Below are 22,482 nucleotides of genomic sequence, written 5' to 3' on the forward strand. Positions count from 1 at the left end.
TGGGAGCCCATTGGCAGAAGCCTTGGATGCAGCAGCATACTCGTCTGGAGAGATGGAGCGAGTCATTCCCTGGAAGAAGGGCTGGAAGATGATTCTGGCACAAGCATCCCATGACACCTCCCTGCCTTCCTCCTGAGAAAGAGCCACTTGCTCAGGCGGAACACAAACAGCCATGGAGCTTTTGATGCAAAAAGTCAAGCATACCTAAAAGAAGCCTGCAGGTGGCAAAGGGAGCTTGCCAAGGCTGTAAATAATGAGGAGCAAATGTTTTCTGCAGTGGGATAGTGGTGGTAAGGAGGCAGGAACCCCCTGCGATTCCACAGAATGGAGGAATGTCTTCTCTGTGCCCTCAGGCTTACAGGTTTGAATGGAGCTATTAGTTAATCAGCAGTCAGCTTCTTGATCCACAAGCAAAAGACCTCAGTGGACAGCCCACTCTCTCTCCCCCACCCAGTTCCCCCAGAATTCTTCCCAAATGATGGTGTCACAGCTCAGGTGGGGTGTCACCTGATGCTGCCACCACTCTGGATTTAGGTTCCCTTGAGAAGGCCCAGAGCACCCTCCCAAGACCTTCAGACCTCCCTTGCCCAAATAACAGGCAGAGGACCAGGCAGAGTGAACAATGAAAATAGTTTATTTTATAAGAGGTCAAACAAACAAGGTGCAAAATAACAACAGTAAGTGGGTGGAAAAAAAAGAAATCAAATGCCCTAACGCGTCTAAATATATACTGTCCCTAGCTCAGTATTCCAAGTGGCACTAGACTACTCACCCTTCCCTCAGGATGAGGGACTCTTCCCCGCAGCAGCCTCTCCTGGCCCTGTTTCCTGGGAAGAAGAACAGCTTTTCCTGCTGCACCAGATCTTTTATTCCAAGCCCTCCTCTTTTCCTATTGGCCAGTTTTGGCTCCAAAACCTCTCAGGGGCTTCTGGGAGTTGTAGGCCCAGCCTCACCTACTGCTAGCCAGGCTCCCTGGGCCTAGTAGGCCTCTGGTGGCACAGCCCAGATCATGACGGATGGGCTCTGCAAAGAGATGCAAAACATTTTGTCTGTAGCCTCTGTGATCCTTCAAAGACTGCTAGAAAGCACTCCATGGGCCACCCTTGCACAAAGTCACCCTGTTTTTCTCAGAAACAAGAGGAGGATTCCTCCACCATCTTTTTCAGGGACTCAGACAAGAACTCAGACAGGGAGCAAGGGAATTGCCAGATAAGGATACACACCACCAAGTGCAACAGTCTTAACAGTTTTTTTCAGTGGAAGTTCTCCCCTCACTTCTCTATAAAGCCTCCACAGTGCTCATGGCCCCGATCCCCAAAGGAACCAAATTCCTGGAGATGTGGAGGTCCTGTGGGTTTGCTAAGGAACTAGCAGCGGTTTCCCCATTTCCCATATTTCTTCACCTCAGAAATGAAAGAGAATTGGGCCATGCTGGTCACCCAGAGGGTCAGTACTGGCTATTGCTGAAGGCTATACTCCTTGTCTTCAAAGGCCAAGAGGCTACTCCAAGTCCCTATGATGGATGCCTGGCCTAGAGGGCAGGGGCTCTCTGAAGGACACCACTTACCACAGCAGTGATGCTGTGCTCTGTGGATCTTGTAAAGTAACGGATTTATTTGTAAAGCTTTCAGCTGTCACTTCTATCACAGCCAGGGCCTCTGTCCATTGCTTAAGAAAAATGTTCAGTGAATATCCAACTTGAGTAACCATTTGTCAGCTTATCTCCAGAAGCTAGAAAAAGCAGTCTCTTTCAGATGCCAGCCTGGATTCCATGAAGTTTTCATCCAAAGCCATGGCTTCTGCAGTTACAGCTCACAGGACACTGTAGTTCAAGGCCTGGACCACCAATGCATACCACCAATGCTAATGTAATAGTTGACCTTTTCTAGACTTTTTGGCAAAAACCTTGACAAGATCCTAGTGAAGACAAAGAACAAGAAGAAGCCATGTCTTTCTCAAGTAAGAGAGAAGACTGAAAATCCAAGCAATATGATTGCAGGTCCTTTCATTCACACTGTTCCTTACCCAGATTTTGTAGTCATTACAAGTCTTTCTGGTTCAAATCCAGACAAGGATACAGGGCATCCAGTATACCCCATTCTGCCAGCCCAAACCCCACCCCAGTTAAGTCAAACAAGCATTATCCTGGTACTCTTTGGATCATAGATGAGCTTTATATATCTATATTAAGTGCTCTAGGACTTTCAGGAAGTTGGACTGTCTGTTTATAGTCTTTCATCCTGTGAGCAAAGGCAGAAGTCTTCCAAATCTAATTTTAGCAGGTGGACAAGGGAATATATAGCACTAGTGCATTGCTGTCATGGGCTGCGAATATCAGAGGGATAGGAGAGCGGTGGCACAGTGGGTATATCCCACTGTCTTAACATCTGAACTGTGTTAGTTCAAGCCCCGCGCTGGTGTGAGCAGCCAGCCTGTTGTCCCCAGCTCATCGTCCACCCAGCGATTCGAAAGCTTTGGCGAGTAAAATGGGAACCACTCCTTAGCGAGGGTGGGCACGCCAACCTCCCTTCTGGGAGGGCGTTAGCTGACGGTCGGACGCCTGGTCAAGGCTTGTAAAGGCAAAACAGCTTCCCGGCTACGAAAAAGAACGCCTGCAATGGACGTTCCGGCCAGGCGGTGGCAGTGTGGCGATTGACATACGGGTCCTGAGGCCTGGCCAGCAAGCAGCCGTGCGGGAAAATGACGGAGCCAGCCAGAAGACGTCTACACCGGGCAGTGACGGCGCGTGCAATTACAGTCAATATATGTTGTCTTCCCTATCCCCTACGAACATTGTTAGTCCCTTGTCTATATATGGAGTAACTGTACATCGCTTTGAGCCCACTGGGGAAAGCGATTAATAAATGGAAAGTATTATTATTATTATTATTATTACATTCAATCAGGAGTGCAGCTACTTCAGCAACTTTCAGTGTAAATGCCTGTGTTGTCGACATCTGCAAAGCAGCCACTTAGGCATCAGTGTCCACATTCATTTTGTAGGTATGTTATGTGCTGTCAAGTCACTTACAACCCTGTGGATTCAGTCTTGTAAACTGAAGACCATGGCTTCCTTTATTAAGTCATTCCATTGAATGTTGGTATTCCTCTTTGAAAATAATGGTTGAGGAACAAGCAGGCTTCAGGAAGGGCCACTCATTGTGTGGACCACTGTTTTATGCTGGCCTCACTGGTAAGCAAATATGTGCTAGATTCACCCAACTCTCTATTTGCAGCAATTATTGACTTAAGGGCTGTTTTTTACTCTGTATTTCACGCATGGGTTTGGAACAAACTATATGCTGCGCCTCTACCTAGGAGACTGCCGAAATTAATACTGAATATTCTGAAAATTCACTATACGTTAAACAACTCAGGAACTATATCCAACCAAATACTAGTTAAAAGAGGTGTTCATCAGGGCTGTGTTCTTGCACCACACTTGTTCAATTTGTATCTGAATGACTGTCCCATGCTTACAGGACATCTCCACCCACACGCCATGTCTGGAAAATCATCCACTACCTGCTTTGTTTCATGCCAATGACCTCATTTTGCTCTCCAGAACTCAGTTCAGACTGAAGCGCACTATAAACGCATTTATCGCCTATTGAATAGCAAACTTCTAGAAATAAATGAGGATAAATCAAAGATCGTGGTATTCTCAGAATCTATAAAATGATCAAATAAAAGATGGAAAATTGGTGCATATAAACTACAAGTAGTTAACGAATTTAGATACTTGGGAATTGTGTTCCAGTCCAATTTATCAGTATGTGTCAGCACTTCTGAAGGCATACAAGACACTTGTATACTGTATGCATCCCAGATTTGGTTCTTGGGCCCAATATAATTACTTGACCAGGTAGTCTCTTTTTGCAAAATACTTGCTTTACCACCGTGCTTAGCTTCTTCAGTTGTAAGACTTGAATTGGGCCTTCCAAACATTTCAACAATAATTTGGAAAGCCATAGTTAGTTTTAAGTGCAGACTGCTAAATTCTGAGGATCTCCCAGCTTTTACTATATCAGCAGGCCATGAGTGCTGTTGGTCAGAATGGAACAGAGTCGGCTTCCGGTCGAGCTAAGATGGAGGACTGACGCACTTTCACTTTTGTGCGAAGTGGGCGACGGCCGCTTTCGACAGTTTGGGCAGTTATTAGCCCAACGCATCGCTCCCCAGCGAGGGGGGGGGACAAGCAGGCAGCAGCGCCTAAGAGGGAGTGTGAGATTGGCGTGATTCCGCTTCGGAAGAAGCAGAAACAGGCTTTGATCTCCTCCCGCGAAGAAGGCAAGTGCCGAGCAACTCTCCAGCGAACTGCGTTAAAAAATAAATTGAATCAAGCGGATGAGCGGATAAAGAATTAATATTCCCAGAACTCTGATTCCGGCAAAGAAATAGTTGATTGAAGGCTATAAAACAGCAAAAAAGCATTTTGTTTAACATTCCTGCGGTGAGGACGGAGCTGAGCGCGCAGCAGAAAAAACCGAAACTGACGAACAGTATCGCGGGAAGATGTAGGTTGGTGTAACCGGCAAAGTATTCCGAGTAGGTTGAGCAGTGAGAAGATATCCTAGAAGGGTAACAATCAACAGGAAGAAACTCGGACTCTTCAAACTGCAGGACCGGATGTGAGTGTATGCGAACAGACGGGACCTGCAGAACGCCAAACCGACCTACTCTATCCCTAATTACCATAGAGAAGTTGTGCCCGACATTTTGAGGAGGACTTTAACTTAATTTGATTTTTAAAGACCTTTTAGAAGATTTTTGAAAGCGCAAATAGACGCATTTGGACAATCGAAAGCTTATCTTCTAGAAGAAACAACTTGTTGTGTAAGTTTGCGCACCGCAGAGAAATCGCCAAAACGGAGACCAGAAGGGCACCGAAACGAACCAATTCTGACCCTGACGTTCAACCAGTTGTGAGACCAAGGACAGGCTCAACATCAACCCCTAAAATGTCAAAAGAGAGGGAGAAGGATAAGAAAGAATTGTATGCAGCCATGGAATTGATGGAGAAAAGAATGATGGAGGCGATTCAGGCCATGGGTGAGCAGATTGAGAAAAGGTTGGGGGTGCAAGAAAAACATATGGAGCAGCAACTGGAAGAGCAAATGGCAAAGCAAACTCAGATACACTTGAAACAAATTGAAGAAGCCCAGGAGAAAAATGTAGCAGCATTAAAAGAATTGGTTACAACAGAAATTACTTCAATCAAGCAAGAATTAGATGGAGTCAGAAAAGAAATACAGGCTAGTGCAACCAAAACTACAGAGACAGAGGAAAAAATGCAACAATTGGAAGAGAAACAGGATTCTTTGACTCAGCAATTTAGGAGATCTGAAACAATGATGGAGTTCAGAAGAATGCAAACTCATTTGAGATTTAGAGGTATCAAAGAAAAAGAGAATGAAAACATAAGAGAGGAAATGATAAAAGCGATCACTTTGTACTTGGAAGAGGAAGAGGGAACAATGGAAGCAGATTTTGATTTGATATACAGAGTGAACTCCAGAATTGCGGAAAAGAAAAATTTACCAAGGGATGTAATTGTACAATTTGTAACAAGAGCAACAACAGAAGACATCTTTAAGAAACAATTTACCGTCCCGTTCGAAATTGAAGGGAACAAGATCATGGTGATGAGAGAGCTCCCACGAGCAGTATTGCAAGATAGAAAAAGGTATAAACCTCTGGCTGACAAACTGAAGACCTTGAATATCAGATACAGATGGGAGATTCCACAAGGCTTATCCTTTACTTACAAAAGTGGGAGGGTCCAGATCAGATCGGTGACGGACTTATATAAATTTAAGGCAGACAATTTAGATGCCTTTGGAGAAATTTAACTTAAAATTTACAATGGATTACAAATTGTTGTCATGGAATGTGAATGGACTAAATTCACCAAATAAGAGAAAAAGAATCAATCATTGGATACAAAAACAAAACTGTAATGTGATATGCTTGCAAGAAACTCATATTAGAAATTCCGATACTAAATATTTAAAAAATGTCAAATTTGGATTAGAATTTTATTCTTCGGCCTCAAACAAGAAAAAAGGAGTTGTGACATATGTGAAAAAGGATTTACAACCTAAAGAAATTTTTAAAGACTTGGATGGAAGATATGTGGGTGTGGAAGTTTTGATCCAACAGAAAAAGACATTGGTGATCAATCTATACGCACCCAATGGAGCAAAAGAAAAATTCTTTAAGGACTTAACTGAACATCTACAAGGACAAACCTATGAACAAGTCATTTTGGTCGGAGATTTTAACGGAACTGTGGACCGTTTGGATAGAAGATCACAAAAAGGCAACGAAATTAGTGGAAAATTGCCAAAGAACTTTTTTGAAATAGTCAAGCAGGAAAAACTAGAGGATGTATGGAGGAAATGGAACCCGACGCAGAAGGATTTTACTTTTTATTCCAATAGACATTGCTCTTTTTCCAGAATTGATATGATTTGGATGTCAGAAGAATTGTCAATGAAAACACATAAAATTGAAATTTTGCCAAGATGTAATTCCGACCACAACCCTGTTTTGTGGACTTCTATAGAAAGGAACAAATCCTTTCTTTGGAGAATTAATGAAGATTTGTTGGATAAAAAAGATGTAACTGAAATGTTAAAGGAAGAAACAAAGCAATTTTTCCAACAAAATCTGAATAAAGAGACCCCAATTCAGGTGGTGTGGGATGCGTATAAAGCAGTGATGAGAGGGATTCTCATCTCTCAAAATGCGAAGCAAAAGAAGGAAAAATTTCAAAAACAAACAGTAGTGTTGGAAAAAATATCACAAAAAGAAAAAGAATTAAAGAAGAAACCAGGGAAAAAGAAGATTATTCGAGAATTACAGTTGTTGAAAGAACAACTGAATGAAACTTTAAACCAGGAGCTCTATTGGAATTTAAAGAGGCTACAGCAAAAATCTTTTGAAGGGGCAAATAAACCGGGGAAATTTTTAGCGTGGCAACTTAAGGCTAGAAAAGAAAGAAGAATGATAACCAAAATAATAGAAGAAGGAAAAGAATTCGTTGACCCTACTGGCATAAAGAGAAGTTTCTTCAAGTATTATGCTAAATTATTCCAAGCAAATAGAACAGATCTTGAGAAGATTAAAAAATATTTGGACAAGGTTCCGTTACTTAAAATAAGCAACGAATTTCAGGAATTACTGAATGGCCAAATTCAAAAAGAAGAAGTGAGGAAGGCAATTGAAGAAGCGAAGTTGGGGAAGGCGCCAGGACCGGACGGATTTACCGCAAAGTTTTATAAAAAAATGAAAGAAGAAATTGTTCCGGTCATGGAAGCTTTATCCAACGATATACGTGAGAGTAAGAAGGTGCCAGACTCTTGGAAAGAAGCAATTATTTCATTAATACCAAAGGAAGGACAAGAACCAACGAATGTGAAAAACTATAGGCCAATTTCTCTTTTGAATAATGATTACAAGATTTTTGCAAAAATTATTGCAGAGAGGGTGAAAAACTATTTACAAACAGTGATTTCAGAAGACCAAGCTGGTTTTTTACCAAAGAGACAGATCAGAGACAATGTAAGAATAGTAATGGACGCAATTGAATATTATGAGAAACACCCTGAACAAGAAGTAGCTTTTTTATTTATCGATGCCGAAAAGGCATTTGACAATCTTAACTGGAAGTTTATGCTGCAAATGATGGAAAAAATAGAAGTGGGACAACACTTCAGAAATTGCATTGAAGCTATCTATTCTGAACAAAGAGCTAAACTGAATGTAAACAAAGAACTGACAGATAGCTTCAAGGTACAGAAAGGCACCAGACAGGGTTGTCCCCTATCACCGTTATTATTTATCTGGGTGTTGGAGATACTTCTACAAAAAATACAGCAAGATCAAGAGATAACGGGATTGACACACAAAGGACTTAAATACAAATATCGAGCATTTGCTGACGATGTAATGTTCATTGTGCAAAACCCGACAGACAAATTACCGTTACTATTCCAAAAAATAAAGGACTTTGGAGAATTGGCCGGATTTTATGTGAATAAGAATAAGACGAAGCTTATTTGTAAAAATATGACGAAACAAAAACAAATGGAACTGCAAGACCTGGTACAATGTGAAGTAGTAAAAAAGACGAAATATCTTGGTATTGAGTTAACTGCAAGAAATATAGACTTATATAAGAACAATTATGAAAAACTATGGACTAAGTTAACTCAAGACTTTAAGAAATGGGACAAAATGAATTTGTCACTGATGGGAAGAATATCAGTCATAAAAATGAATGTCCTACCACGTTTGATGTTCCTGTTCCAAACAATACCAATACTTAGTAAGACAGATTTGCTACTTAAGTGGCAACAAGAACTATCAAAGTTTGTTTGGGCAGGCAAGAAACCGCGAATCAAGATGAAAATTCTTTGTGATGCCAAAGATAGAGGTGGGTTACAATTACCAAATCTTAGACTATATTATGAAGCGGTCTGTCTAACCTGGATGGAACAGTGGGTGAAATTAGAAAATGATAAGTTACTGGGGTTAGAAGGCCATGATTGTAGATTTGGTTGGCATGCATATTTATGGTATGACAAAACAAAAATGGATAGCTTTTTTAAGCTTCATGTGGTAAGAAAAGCACTATTTGTGGTATGGATGAGGTATAAAAAATACTTTTGTGATGTAAGACCATTGTGGATTGTACCAGTGGAAGTGTTAACATCTTACTCAAGACATAGAGATAAAGATTGGTTGCCATATAAAGATCTAATTAAAAAAGTGGGAACAGAATGGGTAATGAAAAAGCAGAATGAAATTGAATATGAATATGAATGGTTGAAATATATGCAGATTTTTGATCTTTTTAGATCAGATAAAAGAAACTATGGTTTTAGAGAGGAAAAAAATGAAATGGAAAATGTTTGGGAGAGTGGAGGGGGAAAAATATTTCTAAAATGTACAAAGTGTTACTTAAATGGTATACTGAAGATGAGACTGTAAAAGGGCAAATGATAAAATGGGCGATAAATATGAATACGGAAGTGTCTATTGAAACCTGGGAATATTTGTGGAAAAATTCTATTAAGATATCGCCTTGTACCAATGTTAGAGAGAATTGTTATAAAATGATGTATAGGTGGTACATGACTCCGAAAAAAATTGCAAATATGAACCAGAATATGTCAAATAAGTGTTGGAAATGCAAGAGCCATGAAGGCTCATTTTATCATATGTGGTGGACTTGTGAGAAAGCGGTTGACTTTTGGACAAAAGTCCACAAAGAAATGCAAAAAAATCTGAAATGCTCTTTCAAAAAGGCACTGGAAATTCTGCTTTTGGGACTGAAAATGGAAGTAGTCAATACAACTAAAAAGACTTTATTCTGGTACTTAATCACAACAGCGAGAATGATTTATGCACAATTTTGGAAAACAGAGAAAGTGCCAGAAATTGAAGACTGGATACAAAAAGTTCTGTTCATGGCAGAGATGGACAAAATTACGAAGAAGCTGAACAATAAAGAAGACGACGTGTTTTTTCAAGAATGGTGTGACTTTAAAATATATCTGGAAAAGAACTGGGATGTGAAACAAAACTTAATATGTTTAGATCAATATTAAGTCAAATGATGTTATCTTTAGATTGTAACGACAAGAAATTGATATAGTTGATGATATGAAGTAATTTGGAGCAGGGGTGGAAGCATTGCGGGAAGCCAACGGAGGGAGGGGAGGAACTGGGAATGGGGTAGACAATTGATAGAACGAAATGATTTAATTTTATATGTTGTATTCCTGAGAAAATAAAATTTGTTTACCAAAAAAAAAGAATGGAACAGAGTCATGGACATGAGAATGAACCGACTGAGCTTGCAGAAACTAAGTTTAACCAAAGGAAGACAAACAATACTTAAAGAAAAAATGCTTAAACAGAATTGGGATTCCCTCCGAAAAGACACCAAATGGAAATGTTCTCCTTTTCATCTGTGAATCAAGTATCAAACCCAATTTGATCTACCTCATCATTTTAATGTACTGGTGGTTCCAAAATTGAGGAGGTCATATATGATCACACGCTGCAATGCACTTCCAACTGCCCAGATGAAGGGCCATTTCCTAAAGATACCTCCAGATCAGCATCTTTGTGACTGTCCTTTGGCAGTGGTGGATTTACACACCTTTTTCCACTGCCCAAAGTATGCAATAGCCAGAGAAAAAATTCTTAGAAAAGGGTTATCAAAGCTTTTGACCTTTTCTGACACTTCAAGACTAAGAGTACTCTTAAATAGCCTCTGTAAGAATTATATTGTGGACATGGCAAATTTCTGTCATACCATGTGTTTTTAAAAAAAACTTTATTATGATGTCTGTATAATTTACACTCTTAGTTCTCAAATTTAAATTTCATTTTACAGTGGATGGCTTATGGGCTGTTAAACTTGAATAAACTTGAACTTGTATTTCTCTTTTCCTGTTGCCTTCAGCTTTTCCTAGGATTATTATCTTTTTCAATGAGTTTTGTCCTCTCATAATATGACTAGAGTACAATGGCCTCCAGGGAGAGTTCAGGTTTGATCTGATCTAGAACCCGTTTGGTTGTCTTTTTTGGCAGTCCACGGTATCTGTAAAACTTTCCTCCAGCACCACATTTCAATGGAACCAACTTTCTTCCTCTCAGCTTTCTTTATTGCCCAACTTTCATACTCATTCACAGTAATAGGGAATACTATAGTATAAATTATCTTGATTTTGGTTGCCTGCAAAACATCCTTACACTTACACTTTTCTAGTTTCTTCATGGCTGCCCTTCCCAGTCTCAATCTGCTTCTGAATTCTTGGGGGCAGTCTCCCTTTTGGTTGATGATTGAGCCAAGGAATAAAAAGTAACAATTTCAATTTCTTCATCAACCTTAAAGTTGTGTGATTCCTATCAACTTATTTATCTGTTTGTTTGTTTTTTCTTCTTGATGTTCAAGTGCTTTAGCACTTCTGCTTTAATCTTTATCAGTAGTCTTTCAAGTCCACTATTTTCTGCCAGTAATGTAGTGTCATCTGCATATCTCGTATCTCTATGATCCTTTCTAACTCTGTGTCAAGAAACTGGTCTTCTTTAGGAGAGTTTTACTGCCTAAGTGTTAGCTTTCATGACTATAGAAGTCATCATCCCCACCTGCCAGCTTGTTATCAGAATTGTTGCTTAGACTGGCAGAAGCGATTAACTTGCAGCAGCTGAGAACTGTCATCTAAAGTGGTTGACAGCTTTCAATTTAGAGATCTATCCTGGTAACAGCTTTCTATTGGCTAAATGGCTTTTCATTCTGCCCTGAGAACTTCAGCCCTACCAGAAAAAAATCTGCCCCAGAAGCTACAAAATCCTGGCTACGGGCCTGCTCTCAAACATCTCAGAGTGTCCTCTTTTTTTCAAGTGAAAATGTCTTACCATGAAGCTTTCTTTTACTTGAAGTAGAGGAGGACATCCTGGACCCACCTTGCTGTAGTGGGGGCTGTCCTTTCAATGAGACATTTATGAATTATCCATTGTTTGGGAGGATGGCTGCCAGGCCAACATCAGTGCCGACTTTCTTAGTTCCTTTTCATTTTCCTGTTTTGAAAAAAACAGCTTTAGCTGGTCACCATGTTCATCAGTTGAATGCTTTTTTCTGGGTTAAAGGCCAGGGATTCTGGTCTGTGGGAGGTACACTCAACAGTTAGTGGCTGAGCTGCAAAAATCTCCAAACTGCAGGTGGTGGGCACTCCCACCCTACTGGAGTTGGAAAAGAGCAGCCTACATCCTGTCTCCAGGTCTCATGGGAAGAAGAGTACCCAAATGTCTCAGAGTGCCCTTCTCTACCTCAGGTAAAACAAGCTTTCATGTTCAGTATTCCATTTTTCTCTACGAGGTTTAAAAGTAAACTGAATTGGTGACAGGGAAATGGCATGGGAAGGAAAACTAAAGTTCTGCTTTCCAGTACAGTAGCTCTGATCCATACCCCCCCCCCTTCCTATGTAGTGTTTTTTACGGCCAAATAATATATTGAGTACAATTTCTGGCTAAGTTAGCTGGATGGTTCTGGAGATTTAAAAGAAAATGTTCTCTTTCCTTGGTGTAACATATACGCCAAATATAGCTGCAGTATTGATATCTGCAATTTCAGTTCATTTTTAAAATCTGTTTAGCACATGGCCTTACTGCACACAGAAGCAAAAGCAACAGCAGGAAGGTCTGGATTATGTGAAGGTGAAGTGGGAAATTGACGAACCAAATATATATATCACTCAAGGAGATATTTAATCATGACTTCAGCAAGGTTTTAAGTTTATTTGTTAGAGTCACTTAGAGTCGTGTTTCATGGCCAAGGCAAAAGGCCCAGTGCCAATAAGTCACAGAAAGGCCCCTGAGGTCTGGGTTTGACAGGTAGTCAACTATAGTTAAGTCCCAGGCAAGAGGTCCAGGCACCAAGGTCAGGAATCAATGCGGGGTGAGTTCCAAGAGGTGTGGTCAGGTCCAGTTCAGAGGTTGAAGCACAAAGAGTCAGGATGCAAGGCAGGTCCAAGAAGCGTAGTCAAGTCCAGAACAAAGGTCATAGCGCACAAGGAGCCAGGATACAGAGAACAAGTCCAAGAGGCATAGTCAGGTCCAGAATGAAGCTCGAAGCACAAGGAGTCAGAAAGTAAGGCTGATCCAGGGACTTAACGGGTAAAAACAGGGAGCTGGAACAAAATCTGTCGCCAGCAAAGAATTGGCTGTAACTGCTCACTATTTATGGAACTGCAGCAGCCCCTCCCTGTCCAGGTGTTTCTTGTCCAACAGTTTTTCCATGGTTGAGCATTTAACTGCCACATTCACTTCTGCCGTTGCCTCCTTTCCCTATGATGCTCTAGCAGCATAGGGGCAGAGATTTCCTCCTCCTCTGAGGTAGATTGTAATTCCTGGGAAGAATTCGTGCTTGTCCACAGCTCCTGCTGTAAATCTTGGGGAATGCCCCATAACTTGGTGATGGCTCTGGTTGTAAATTTGGGGAGGGTCTGCATCTGTTGACAACCCAGGTATTTTCTTAGTCAACTGAGCTGAGGCATTCCTCACTGCTTCTGAGCCATCATCAGAGTCACCTTCAGCTTGACCTGGCTGTAGGGTTGCCAAGTGAAAAAATTGCTGCAGCGGGGGACTCCCGGCTTGCGGCTTGAGCCGCATGCACGTCACCAGGGAGTGACGTGACGACGCCAGGCACGCTGTCGTCACGTCACTTCCTGGTGACGTGCATGTGGGGGTGGGGTTCCCCCCAGGGGCCGATCCGCCAGCAGCGGGGAACAGGCCTCTGGGGCGGGGGGTTCCCCTGCCCCCCAGGGGGACTTGGCAAGCCTACCTGGCTGAGGCACTGGAGAGGCTGACTGAGCTGAACAGTGAGCCCATGCCACTTAGCATTATAAGTGGCTCTATGCTGGAAGGAACAAGAATTGTGAAAGAATTTCTGGTGTTGGTATATTTTTCCAATGTAATTATCATAACTGGGATTCATCAAAATATGATTTCACTTGATGAAGCCATCTTTAATCAGTGCAATGTTTTAGGTATTCAAAGATACTTTGCTCAACCAAATAGAGATGTGTTCCTGAATTTCACCCTCCTGGTTTAACAGTAAGGCTTCTACCACTGTGTATTTCCAGTGAACTGTGACTGATGCTATATAAGGTGTCACTTATTTTCTTAATTTTTTTCTTTTAAAATGTTGCTTAATAATTTGCCTTCTTTTTTCAGGAATGGAGTTTTCATTTAGTGACAAGTCCAAATATATACAATATGGAGAAAAATAATTAATTTAATATTATAGAGACATTATGGCCACTTCTGCACTGTCATTCTTGTCACTCATTTTTCCCTATTGCTTTGGGTTCCTGCCCCCCTTTTCCACACGTGTTTTGCTCCCTCTGGGACTACTAGAGAGAGAGCAAAACACATTGGGGGGGGGGGACCCTGAAGCAACAGAGACAAACGAGTGACAAAAATGACAGTGCAGAAGTATTTAAACGAGCACTAAGGATCACAACAGAAGCATGCCACTCTAAACACGCTACAGCTACAATAGGAGCCAGCTAGCTTAGATGTCTTTGCTTGCTTGAAGGTGATCTGTGAATTTGGAGTTGTGTGTGGATTCCGTGTTCTCTTCAAAATCCTTCATCCTCTCTTAGAATCATTAAATGACAGGGCTCTATAGGGCAGTGCTATGACTGTTGTAAATGCTTTCAGAGAACTTTGAAAGCATCAGTTATGTTAACTCAGACAGAGGGAAAACATACAAGATGCATGATGGTAAAATTACCTGTTAGTATATTGAAAGATGGGAAATGGAAGGGGAAAACACTGTCGACTTAATCTTGCTTAACAGCTGTGCTAGCCAGTGATGAAAGCAGATGATACTTTCGAACTACCATGTTATACTTGAAATATAATATCAGTGATGAATGTGGATTAAATGTTTTGGAGAACTTTACTCTTATTTGACGTTGCACACTTCCATCATTGTTCATAGCATTACTCTGGAGAAGATAGTTCAGTGCTGTTTTGTGAGCCTGTGGTCGCCTTTATTTTATCACACTGAAAAGGTTCACAACAGAATGGCTACAATGATAGAGCTACACAATACAGGAATTGCAACATTTTTGAAAAGTCAGTCCTTTTAGAGCTGTGCCCTACTTGTGTGAAAGTCACAAGAATGATTCTGTATATCAAATGTTCAAGAAGCAACGGAACTGAGAGTTGCTTCATCCCATGGATGTTAGTTCAACAGTTTAATCCAGTCAGGGTTTTTTTACCAATTTCTAAGAAATAGGGATGGGCCCGAACCGGCTCACGAGCTAAAGTGCAGAATGAATTTTAGCCAGTTTGTGAATTGCAAATTGAAGTTCGTGGCAATTCAACAGGCATGAACTTTCAAGGAGTTTGTGGTGGTTTGTGAATGGATACATTTCCAAACAGACTGTCTCTGCTCAGTCGAAATGTTTACCAAACTTCAAAATGGGGGGGTTGGGGTTGGAACTCTACCGACTGTGTATTTGGTGTATGTAGCTTGCAGGCGGTCCATTCTATACACTTTATTTCCCCAAAAGCACTTTCCTGGTGGCATCTTCTTTGCAGGGGAGGCATAACTTAGATTCCCGAAGTCCAATCTTCACATAACTTGGAGGGCATGTAGAGGAGCATCAGGGGGAGGTTCCTGGCAAGTTTGATAACTCTAGCTTGCACAGCGTCTGTTCTATATACTTCTGAACCTGAGCCTGTCATTTTTCCAGAAAGTACTTTTGTGGCGTCACATAAGAACATAAGAGAAGCCAATGTGGGATCAGGCCAATGGCCCGTCCAGTCCAGCACTCTGTCACACTGTGGCCAAAAATACCAAGTGCCATCAGGAGGTCCAGCAGTGGGGCCAGGACACTAGAAGCCCTCTCACTGTTGCTCCCCCCCCAAGCACCAAGAATACAGTGCATCACTTGCCCCAGACTGAGAGTTCCTATCTGTACCTTGTGGCTAAAGCCACTGATGGACCTCTGCTCCATATATGAGAGCCAGTTAGGTGTAGTGGTTAAGTGTGCGGACTCTAATCTGGGAGAACCGGGTTTGATTCCCCACTCCTCCACTTGCACCTGCTGGGTGACCTTGGGCAAGCCATAGTTCTGATAACAGCTGTCCTTGAAAAAGAGCAGTTTTTGTCTGAGCTCTCTCAGCCCCACCCACCTCACAGGGTGTCTGTTGTGGGGAGGGGAATGGAAAAGGAGTTTTTAAGCCACTCTGAGACTCCCTTGGGTAGTGAAGGGCGGGGTATAAACCCAATCTCTTCTTCTCTTCTTCTCATTCCCTCTTGAAGCCGTCCATGCTTGTAGCCGCCACCACCACCTCCTGTGGCAGTGAATTCCATGTGTTAATCACTCTTTGGGTGAAGTACTTCCTTTTATCTGTTCTAACCCAACCGCTCAGCAATTTCATTGAGCGCCCACGAGTTCTTTTATTGTGAGAAAGGGATAAAAGTACTTCTTTCTCTACCTGCTCTATCCCATGCATAATCTTATAAACCTCGATCATGTCACCCCTTTAGGGGGCCATAACTCGGACCCTGTGTATCCAGTCCTCATTAGACTTGGAGGGCAGGTAGAAGAGAGTCAGCCGGAGATCTCCTGTGAGTTCGGTGCCTCTAGCACATTGGGGGGGCTACCACCTTATGAGCCTCACTGGTTCATTTGGCACCTAAACGTTTGTGATGGTTCGTGGCTCACGAAATGGACATGCCACAAACCGAAACGAACCATATTTCCCCAGTTTTTTTCTGCCCATCCCTATTAAGGAGTACATTCACAGAGATGCAGAGAACACCCAAGACTGAATAGTATCACATAGTTTTTTTTATCAAGTAGACCCTGGCAAACCCAGTTTACTGTAAACGAATACCCCATAACAATGAATATTATGGGCAAATAATGTGTTGCAAGCACATAATTAATATTAGAAGGTATGAATGTGGGAGAGTGTATTCCATCTTTTGTGCACATAATTAATATTAGAAGGTATGAATGTGTGAGAGTGTATTCCATCTTTTGTGTTGTCACACAAGTTGTTTCCAGTGTCCATTCAGTGTTTGAGGTATTCATGATCAAGAAAGCTCCAGAATTACCAAACTGATTTATGGAAATTGCTTCAGCTGACTTCAATGGCTTATTTGTTATATTACTTTTGAGAATAGGTATTTGTGTAGCAAAATGGCAGCAGTACAAAAAGGATAACTTTTCAGCCACTGCTTGTATTTTGTGAGTTTTTAAGAATCTTTATCTTAAGGTATACAATTCATCTTCTGGGAACCTACATCATTAGATGTATTTAAAATAAAAAATACCCTAAATGATAGTTTTCCGCTAAAAATACTGGTATGTGAATCTCAGGGACAATAAATTCCTAAAAAAAACCTGCTGTTAATTAAAAAGATTTTTACTGTTCTTCATTTTCCAGATGTGAATGAATGTGAAATGCTGAGCGGGGTGTGTGGGGAAGCCCTGTGTGAAAATGTAGAAGGCTCCTTCCTGTGTCTGTGTTCCGATGAAAACCAGGAGTATGACCCAATGACTGGACAGTGTCGCCTCCGTTCCTCACCAGGTAACATCCCACTGGCTTCAAATGCAGAAGCTGGATAACACTACATATTTCAGTCTGTCAAAATGTGGAGAACAGGGTGAACATTTAGTCAGTGTGACAATTAAGATTATTTTAATGTATTTTAGTGTATTTACAGGCTTATTTAGTCTCCAGTATATTTTGCTTGTTAATGGCCCCGTTCACATGGAGGATTTGCCGCGCTAAAGGCACGAATGTCAGGTGGATTTTTGGTGTGCGATCACACCGCAACATCTGGGAAGCGTAGCGCACCCATGGCCAACCCGTGGCATCCTGCCGAAGACGCGCAGTAAAAAAGTACCGCGGAAAGTGCACTAGTATCCGGAAAACGCGGGGCAGGGGCGGCCGTCTGATCGCGGGAGCGCTAGTATCCTGTGGCATCTGGCACCCGTCCACATCCTGTCGCAAACCGAATGTTTTTCGTAAGCGCATGCGCACAAACACGTAACTGAAAGCAGTGCTGCTCTGCGGAACTGTGCATATGCACAAACGCAGAACGCTTGTTGCGCCACTTCTTTGCCATGCTCCAGCATCACCGTGTGATCACCAGCTAACAGCCTAAGCACAAAGCCTCAGGGGACCATGTGATCGGGCTACCGCGCTTTATTTTGCTCCGGGGCAAACAGCCACACCTCCCCCCTGCGTTATCTGGCCTGTGTGACCAGGGCCGATATTTTGAAAAACGTTTAATTGATTTTTGTTCCAAATTTGAATGTGATAGAATTTCATGCCCCTTACACTCCAGTTTTATGTGTTAATCGGACCATTTTCCGTATTTATATTACTGCAATTCACATGCTGTTTGTGTGTGCAGGCTTTTTAAAATAGATGTTCATTTCTAGAAGCCTTGGATCACAATCATATGCACACTGACTTGGGAGTAAGTCCTTCTGAACTCAGTGGAATTTATTTCTGAGTAAACATGGCTTAGGAGTTTTCCCTTACAGTGGCTTATTAGGTGTTTGAAATCAGTACACAAAAATAAGCTTGAGAATTATAGTGCAAGTTAAAATAAAGCCCCAAAGACCCCAAACAAGGTTAACATACTTAAGATCCTCTTGGCGTCAGATTGACATCATCTGTTTTGTGCCTCTTACTTCACTCCGGAGAGCCCATCACTTCTGCATAGAGGTATATGGAAAAACCATAAGGCAAGAATGCAAGAGTTGTGTGAGGAAAGAAACCTGTCTGTGATGAAATACCTTCCATCACATATCTCATCACATGTCTACAGTTGTCACCTTCCCATGAGCCGCACCAACAATACTAGTTTTAGTAAGACACAACCCAGTTCCACAGTTATCCACCTATACAGAAGAGTACAGATGTATTCTACTATTTTTTGTTTTGCTACAGAAGACGTGTACTAAAAAGCAAACCTCTTACAAACCAGTCTGTGTATTTAAGAGGCTAATAATATGAAAGAAATCATAAGCATGTAGATCTACATCAGTCTATGTAAACTCTTTTTTAAAGTTTGTCTTTCTCCATTTCCAAACATTCATGACTAAACCTCATTCACAGCTGTGTAAACAGTTCTTTAAAAACTTTTGGACAGATAATGGGAGGAGAAATTTAAATATAAAATAGGATTAAACATTCTCAACAATGAGTGTCAGATTCCATAGGGGTAGCTGCACCCATCTTTTGCAGCAAAAACAACACAAGAGTTCTATCCGCCCTGCTTGGATGTTGCACTCATTTGACTGCATTCTGTGTTTATTTGTATTCCACATAACACTGTGACATGCATAACTGCTGTCTGTGGCATTTCTTGCCCTTCAGCCGCACTTTGTCAAGAATAATTTTGCTTTTCACCTCTCTGTACTCACAATATATATACCTACTCACCTATGTGACCACTTCATGCATCTGACAAAGGGAGTTGCTATGGCACACAAAAGCTTATGCCACATGTGTTGATTTTTAAGGTGCCACTAGACACTGTGTTATGTTTGCAACAAGCAGTTCGCTTCTCCTGCCTTGTAGACTAGTTTCAGGCCTTCCTTCCTTGAAAAATGGTGTAAAAACTGCTGTGGTTTGTGGTGCTACCTAGGGGTTGGTGGGTTTTTGCTCTTCAAGATTCTGGCTCTGGATCATCTGGATGTATGGCCTGTATCCAATGAAAATGTGTTCTTTGGTGGATAAGGTATTGCGCTTTCTCTCACCTTGGGAGAACTGGTTTAGTTCAGCTGTATTTCTCTGACACATTATAGTCATGGTTTGTTTCTTGTCGGGCAATGGCTATTACCACAAAACCGCTGAAGTTTATGAAATTCAGCACATTATGGAAAACTGTAATTATCTGATGAGGAGAGACCACAGACTAGACTAACAAAGATAAAATAGCACTCAGCTGGGTGTTTCCCCCACAGTACACTTATTGACCTTGGCAAAATATCAAAGAAAAAAATGTGTTGTAAGTGTGCTACATTTGAATAAATGTGTCTGCCAGTTCGTATCCACTGAAACAAACATGCATTCTCCTGAAGAATGAAAATGAACATCTAAATGTTGGATAACAGTTAAGTAAAAAATAAACGCCTTAGCTTAGCTGGAAGTATTTTATGTACTACATCAGTAAGATATTTTAGAAGAAGAAGAGATCGGATTTATACCCCGCCCTTCAGAGTGGCTTACAAACTCCTTTCCCTTCCCCTCCCTACAGCATACACCCTGTGAGGTAGGTGGCTCTGAGAGAGCTCTTTCAAGAACTGCCCTTTCATAGACAGTTCTTGTCAGAACTATGGCTAGCCCAAGGTCATCCAGCAGCTGCAAGTGGAGGAGTGGGGAATCAAACCGGATTCTATCAGATTAGAGGCCACACACTTAACCACTACACCAAACTGGCTGTAATGGATGTAAATGCCCCCAAACCTTTGTCATCACAGTATAAGGCAATAAAGTTCCATAAAGTACCTGGTTTGTGCAGACCCATAATTTTCTGGGTGTACCTTACTAGGACTATAAATATATACATTGATAATTTGTATTCTTACCTTTGAGGGAGCCCTATTTTCTGGAATAGTTTTGTTGTGTGTCAGTAAGATTAATGAGATGCTGATTTTGAATTATAAATCAGATGCCTAGAAATGCCATATTCTTTGATCATTCAAGATATACAGCAAGATAGAAGAAGAAGAAGAGATTGGATTTATACCCCACCCTTCACTCAGAGTCTTAGAGCGGCTTACAAACTCCTTTCCCTTCCTCTCCCCACAGCAGAGTTCATGCACTCCAACCAGTTACATTCCTGTCCTACATTTTCTTTTGCAAATTCTTAATTTAAATTACATCAGTACTAATGTTAACCACAGTTAGTGTTAACCAAGTTTCTACTTAATCAGGATTTGATGCAAGCCAGAGTTATGGAGCAACTGCAGGTTAAGAATAGCCACTTCTGATCCTTGTACTCAGGCCCATAGCCAGGAAGTTTTTGGTGGTGGGGCACTGGGGAGGCATGACGTCACTTTCAACATCAAAGAAATAATTTAAAAATCAAGTAAAAGTGCCAGAGGATGAGAAGAGCCCTCTCCTTTCCATCTCCCCTTTGCCTGACTTGGATAGCTCCCCTCCCTCCACCAGAAACCTCATGCAACAGGCTCAGCCAAGCCGCCCTTGGCGTCCCTCTGCAACGCGCTGCTTCGACTGGCTGCCACTGCACTGGGCGCTGCCAGGCTCCCTCAGGCCTCCTCCACCCCTGACACTGCCAATACCACCACTGCACCAGTCAGCCAAGCCAGGCAGTCAGGCTCATTGCTCCAAGGAAGCACCAGAAGTAGGAGCCAGGCTGTGGCGACGTCAGCAGGTGGCGGCGCAGCATCACACGGATTCATGATGTGGGCTGGCACAGCTGTGGCATAGTGGGCTTGGCGGGCAAAAAACAACAAAGTGAGGATGGAGCCAGGGTGGTGGGCAGGTGGGGGGCAGATTGGGGGGGGAGCTTAGCCTCAGGGAGCCCCACCATGGCAGTGGGCTTGCTTGTACTCCAACCCACCCCACTCAGCCAGAGAAAGAAAGAGATAGATCAGGGTAGGCGTACAAGCTGTGTGGATGGGGAACTGTCTGCTCTTTTCCATTTACAGGCAGGTGGTGGCAGGCCAGGCAAAGAAGTAATCACCACAGGTCCAGGCAGGCAAAGAGTTGCAACTTCTCCATGGGCCAGTTGGGCACAGATTCCAGCAGCAGCAGTGGAAGAGCACTCAGGGGAAGAGGCCAAACCAGGAGGGAGGGGATCAGCAGTAGAGAAATGGTTGGCGGTCACCTACTCTTCCTTCCTCCTTTGTGGGGGTGTGGAATGAAAAAGCTGAGCAGGTGAAGATACCAAACGGGGGAGGCAGGCTGGGCATTGGGGAGAGCTGCCATGACCCCAGGCAGACAAGGAGCAACTATTACCCCATTAACCAGTTGGGCATGGTGCCTGTTGAATGAGCTGGTATGGGGCAGGGCTGGGCATGAGGAGCTGGCAGTGGAAGAGCCCAGCAGAGAAAGAAGTGGCAGCTGGTCACCCGTTTTCCCTCCCTCTCTCCCTTGTGGGGTAGGAGATTTCTTCCTCCTAAAGCAAAATATCAGTGTTTGAGTTAAGCTTTTGAAATCCTTCTCGAGGTGCCTTGAAAAAATAGGATTGCTAACAACCAGCCCCTGCTCCTATGTCTTTAAGGGCAACTTGATCTTCTTCGTGGTCTCTGTGCTTCACACCAATGGGATCTAGTGCGCCTGCGCTGGATCTGCCGGTGCCTAGCAAGCTCTCTTAAAAGGATTTTCGTGCCTGGCCCAACTGAGCATGCTCAGGAGCCCCAGTGAGCATGCCCAGAAGGGCAGGCACGGACATCCCGCCAGTTCTTTCCTTTCCGCCGCGCTGAGCAGACCTTTCTTCGAGAGGTCTGGCCGGATCGCTGCTTTTGGATCACTTTTTAGTGACTAGCTCTCATTTTTGCCTCAGTTTTTTGTTCAGTTTCTCTTTCTTTTTCTGTGTTTAAAAAAAAAAAAGGGGGAGACTTTTTATTTTTCGTCGTCTGAGGTAAATTACCTCAGGCCTTCGGGCCGCTGCCCCCCCCCCTTGTCGCTGTCGTCTTCTCCTCAGTCTATGGAGAAGAAGACGAAAAAATTCGAAGAAGTGGGGATTTTTTCAATCGTTGCCGTACTTGTGGAAGTAAATTGGCTCCTCCAGATGGCCACAAGTACTGTATTTTCTGTCTTGGGGAGACTCACAATCCAGACTCCTGTGAACATTGTGCGCAGTTTTCAAAACAAACTCGGAAGAACAGAGCGGCACGTTTAAGAGTTTTCCTCTTGGAGAAGGCACTCCAACTGATGGCTGACCCGCCGGTT

At 42.5% G+C, this 22,482-nt stretch overlaps 1 protein-coding gene across 1 annotated transcript in view; it reads left to right on the forward strand.

Annotated features, from left to right (window-relative positions):
• The window catches only part of LOC107113457 (latent-transforming growth factor beta-binding protein 1-like), a gene marked incomplete at its 5' end in the record, with an annotated part of 230,320 nt that overhangs the window by 149,764 nt on the left and 58,074 nt on the right, over positions 1-22,482 (forward strand). The window contains one exon of the mRNA XM_015414785.1: positions 16,990-17,133. Coding sequence (XP_015270271.1) covers positions 16,990-17,133 — 144 coding nt within the window. The remainder of the gene's footprint in view (positions 1-16,989; positions 17,134-22,482) is intronic.

The sequence above is a fragment of the Gekko japonicus genome, unplaced genomic scaffold (assembly GCF_001447785.1).
Source record: "Gekko japonicus isolate JY-2015 unplaced genomic scaffold, Gekko_japonicus_V1.1 scaffold1784, whole genome shotgun sequence".
Taxonomy (NCBI): Eukaryota; Metazoa; Chordata; class Lepidosauria; order Squamata; family Gekkonidae; genus Gekko; species Gekko japonicus.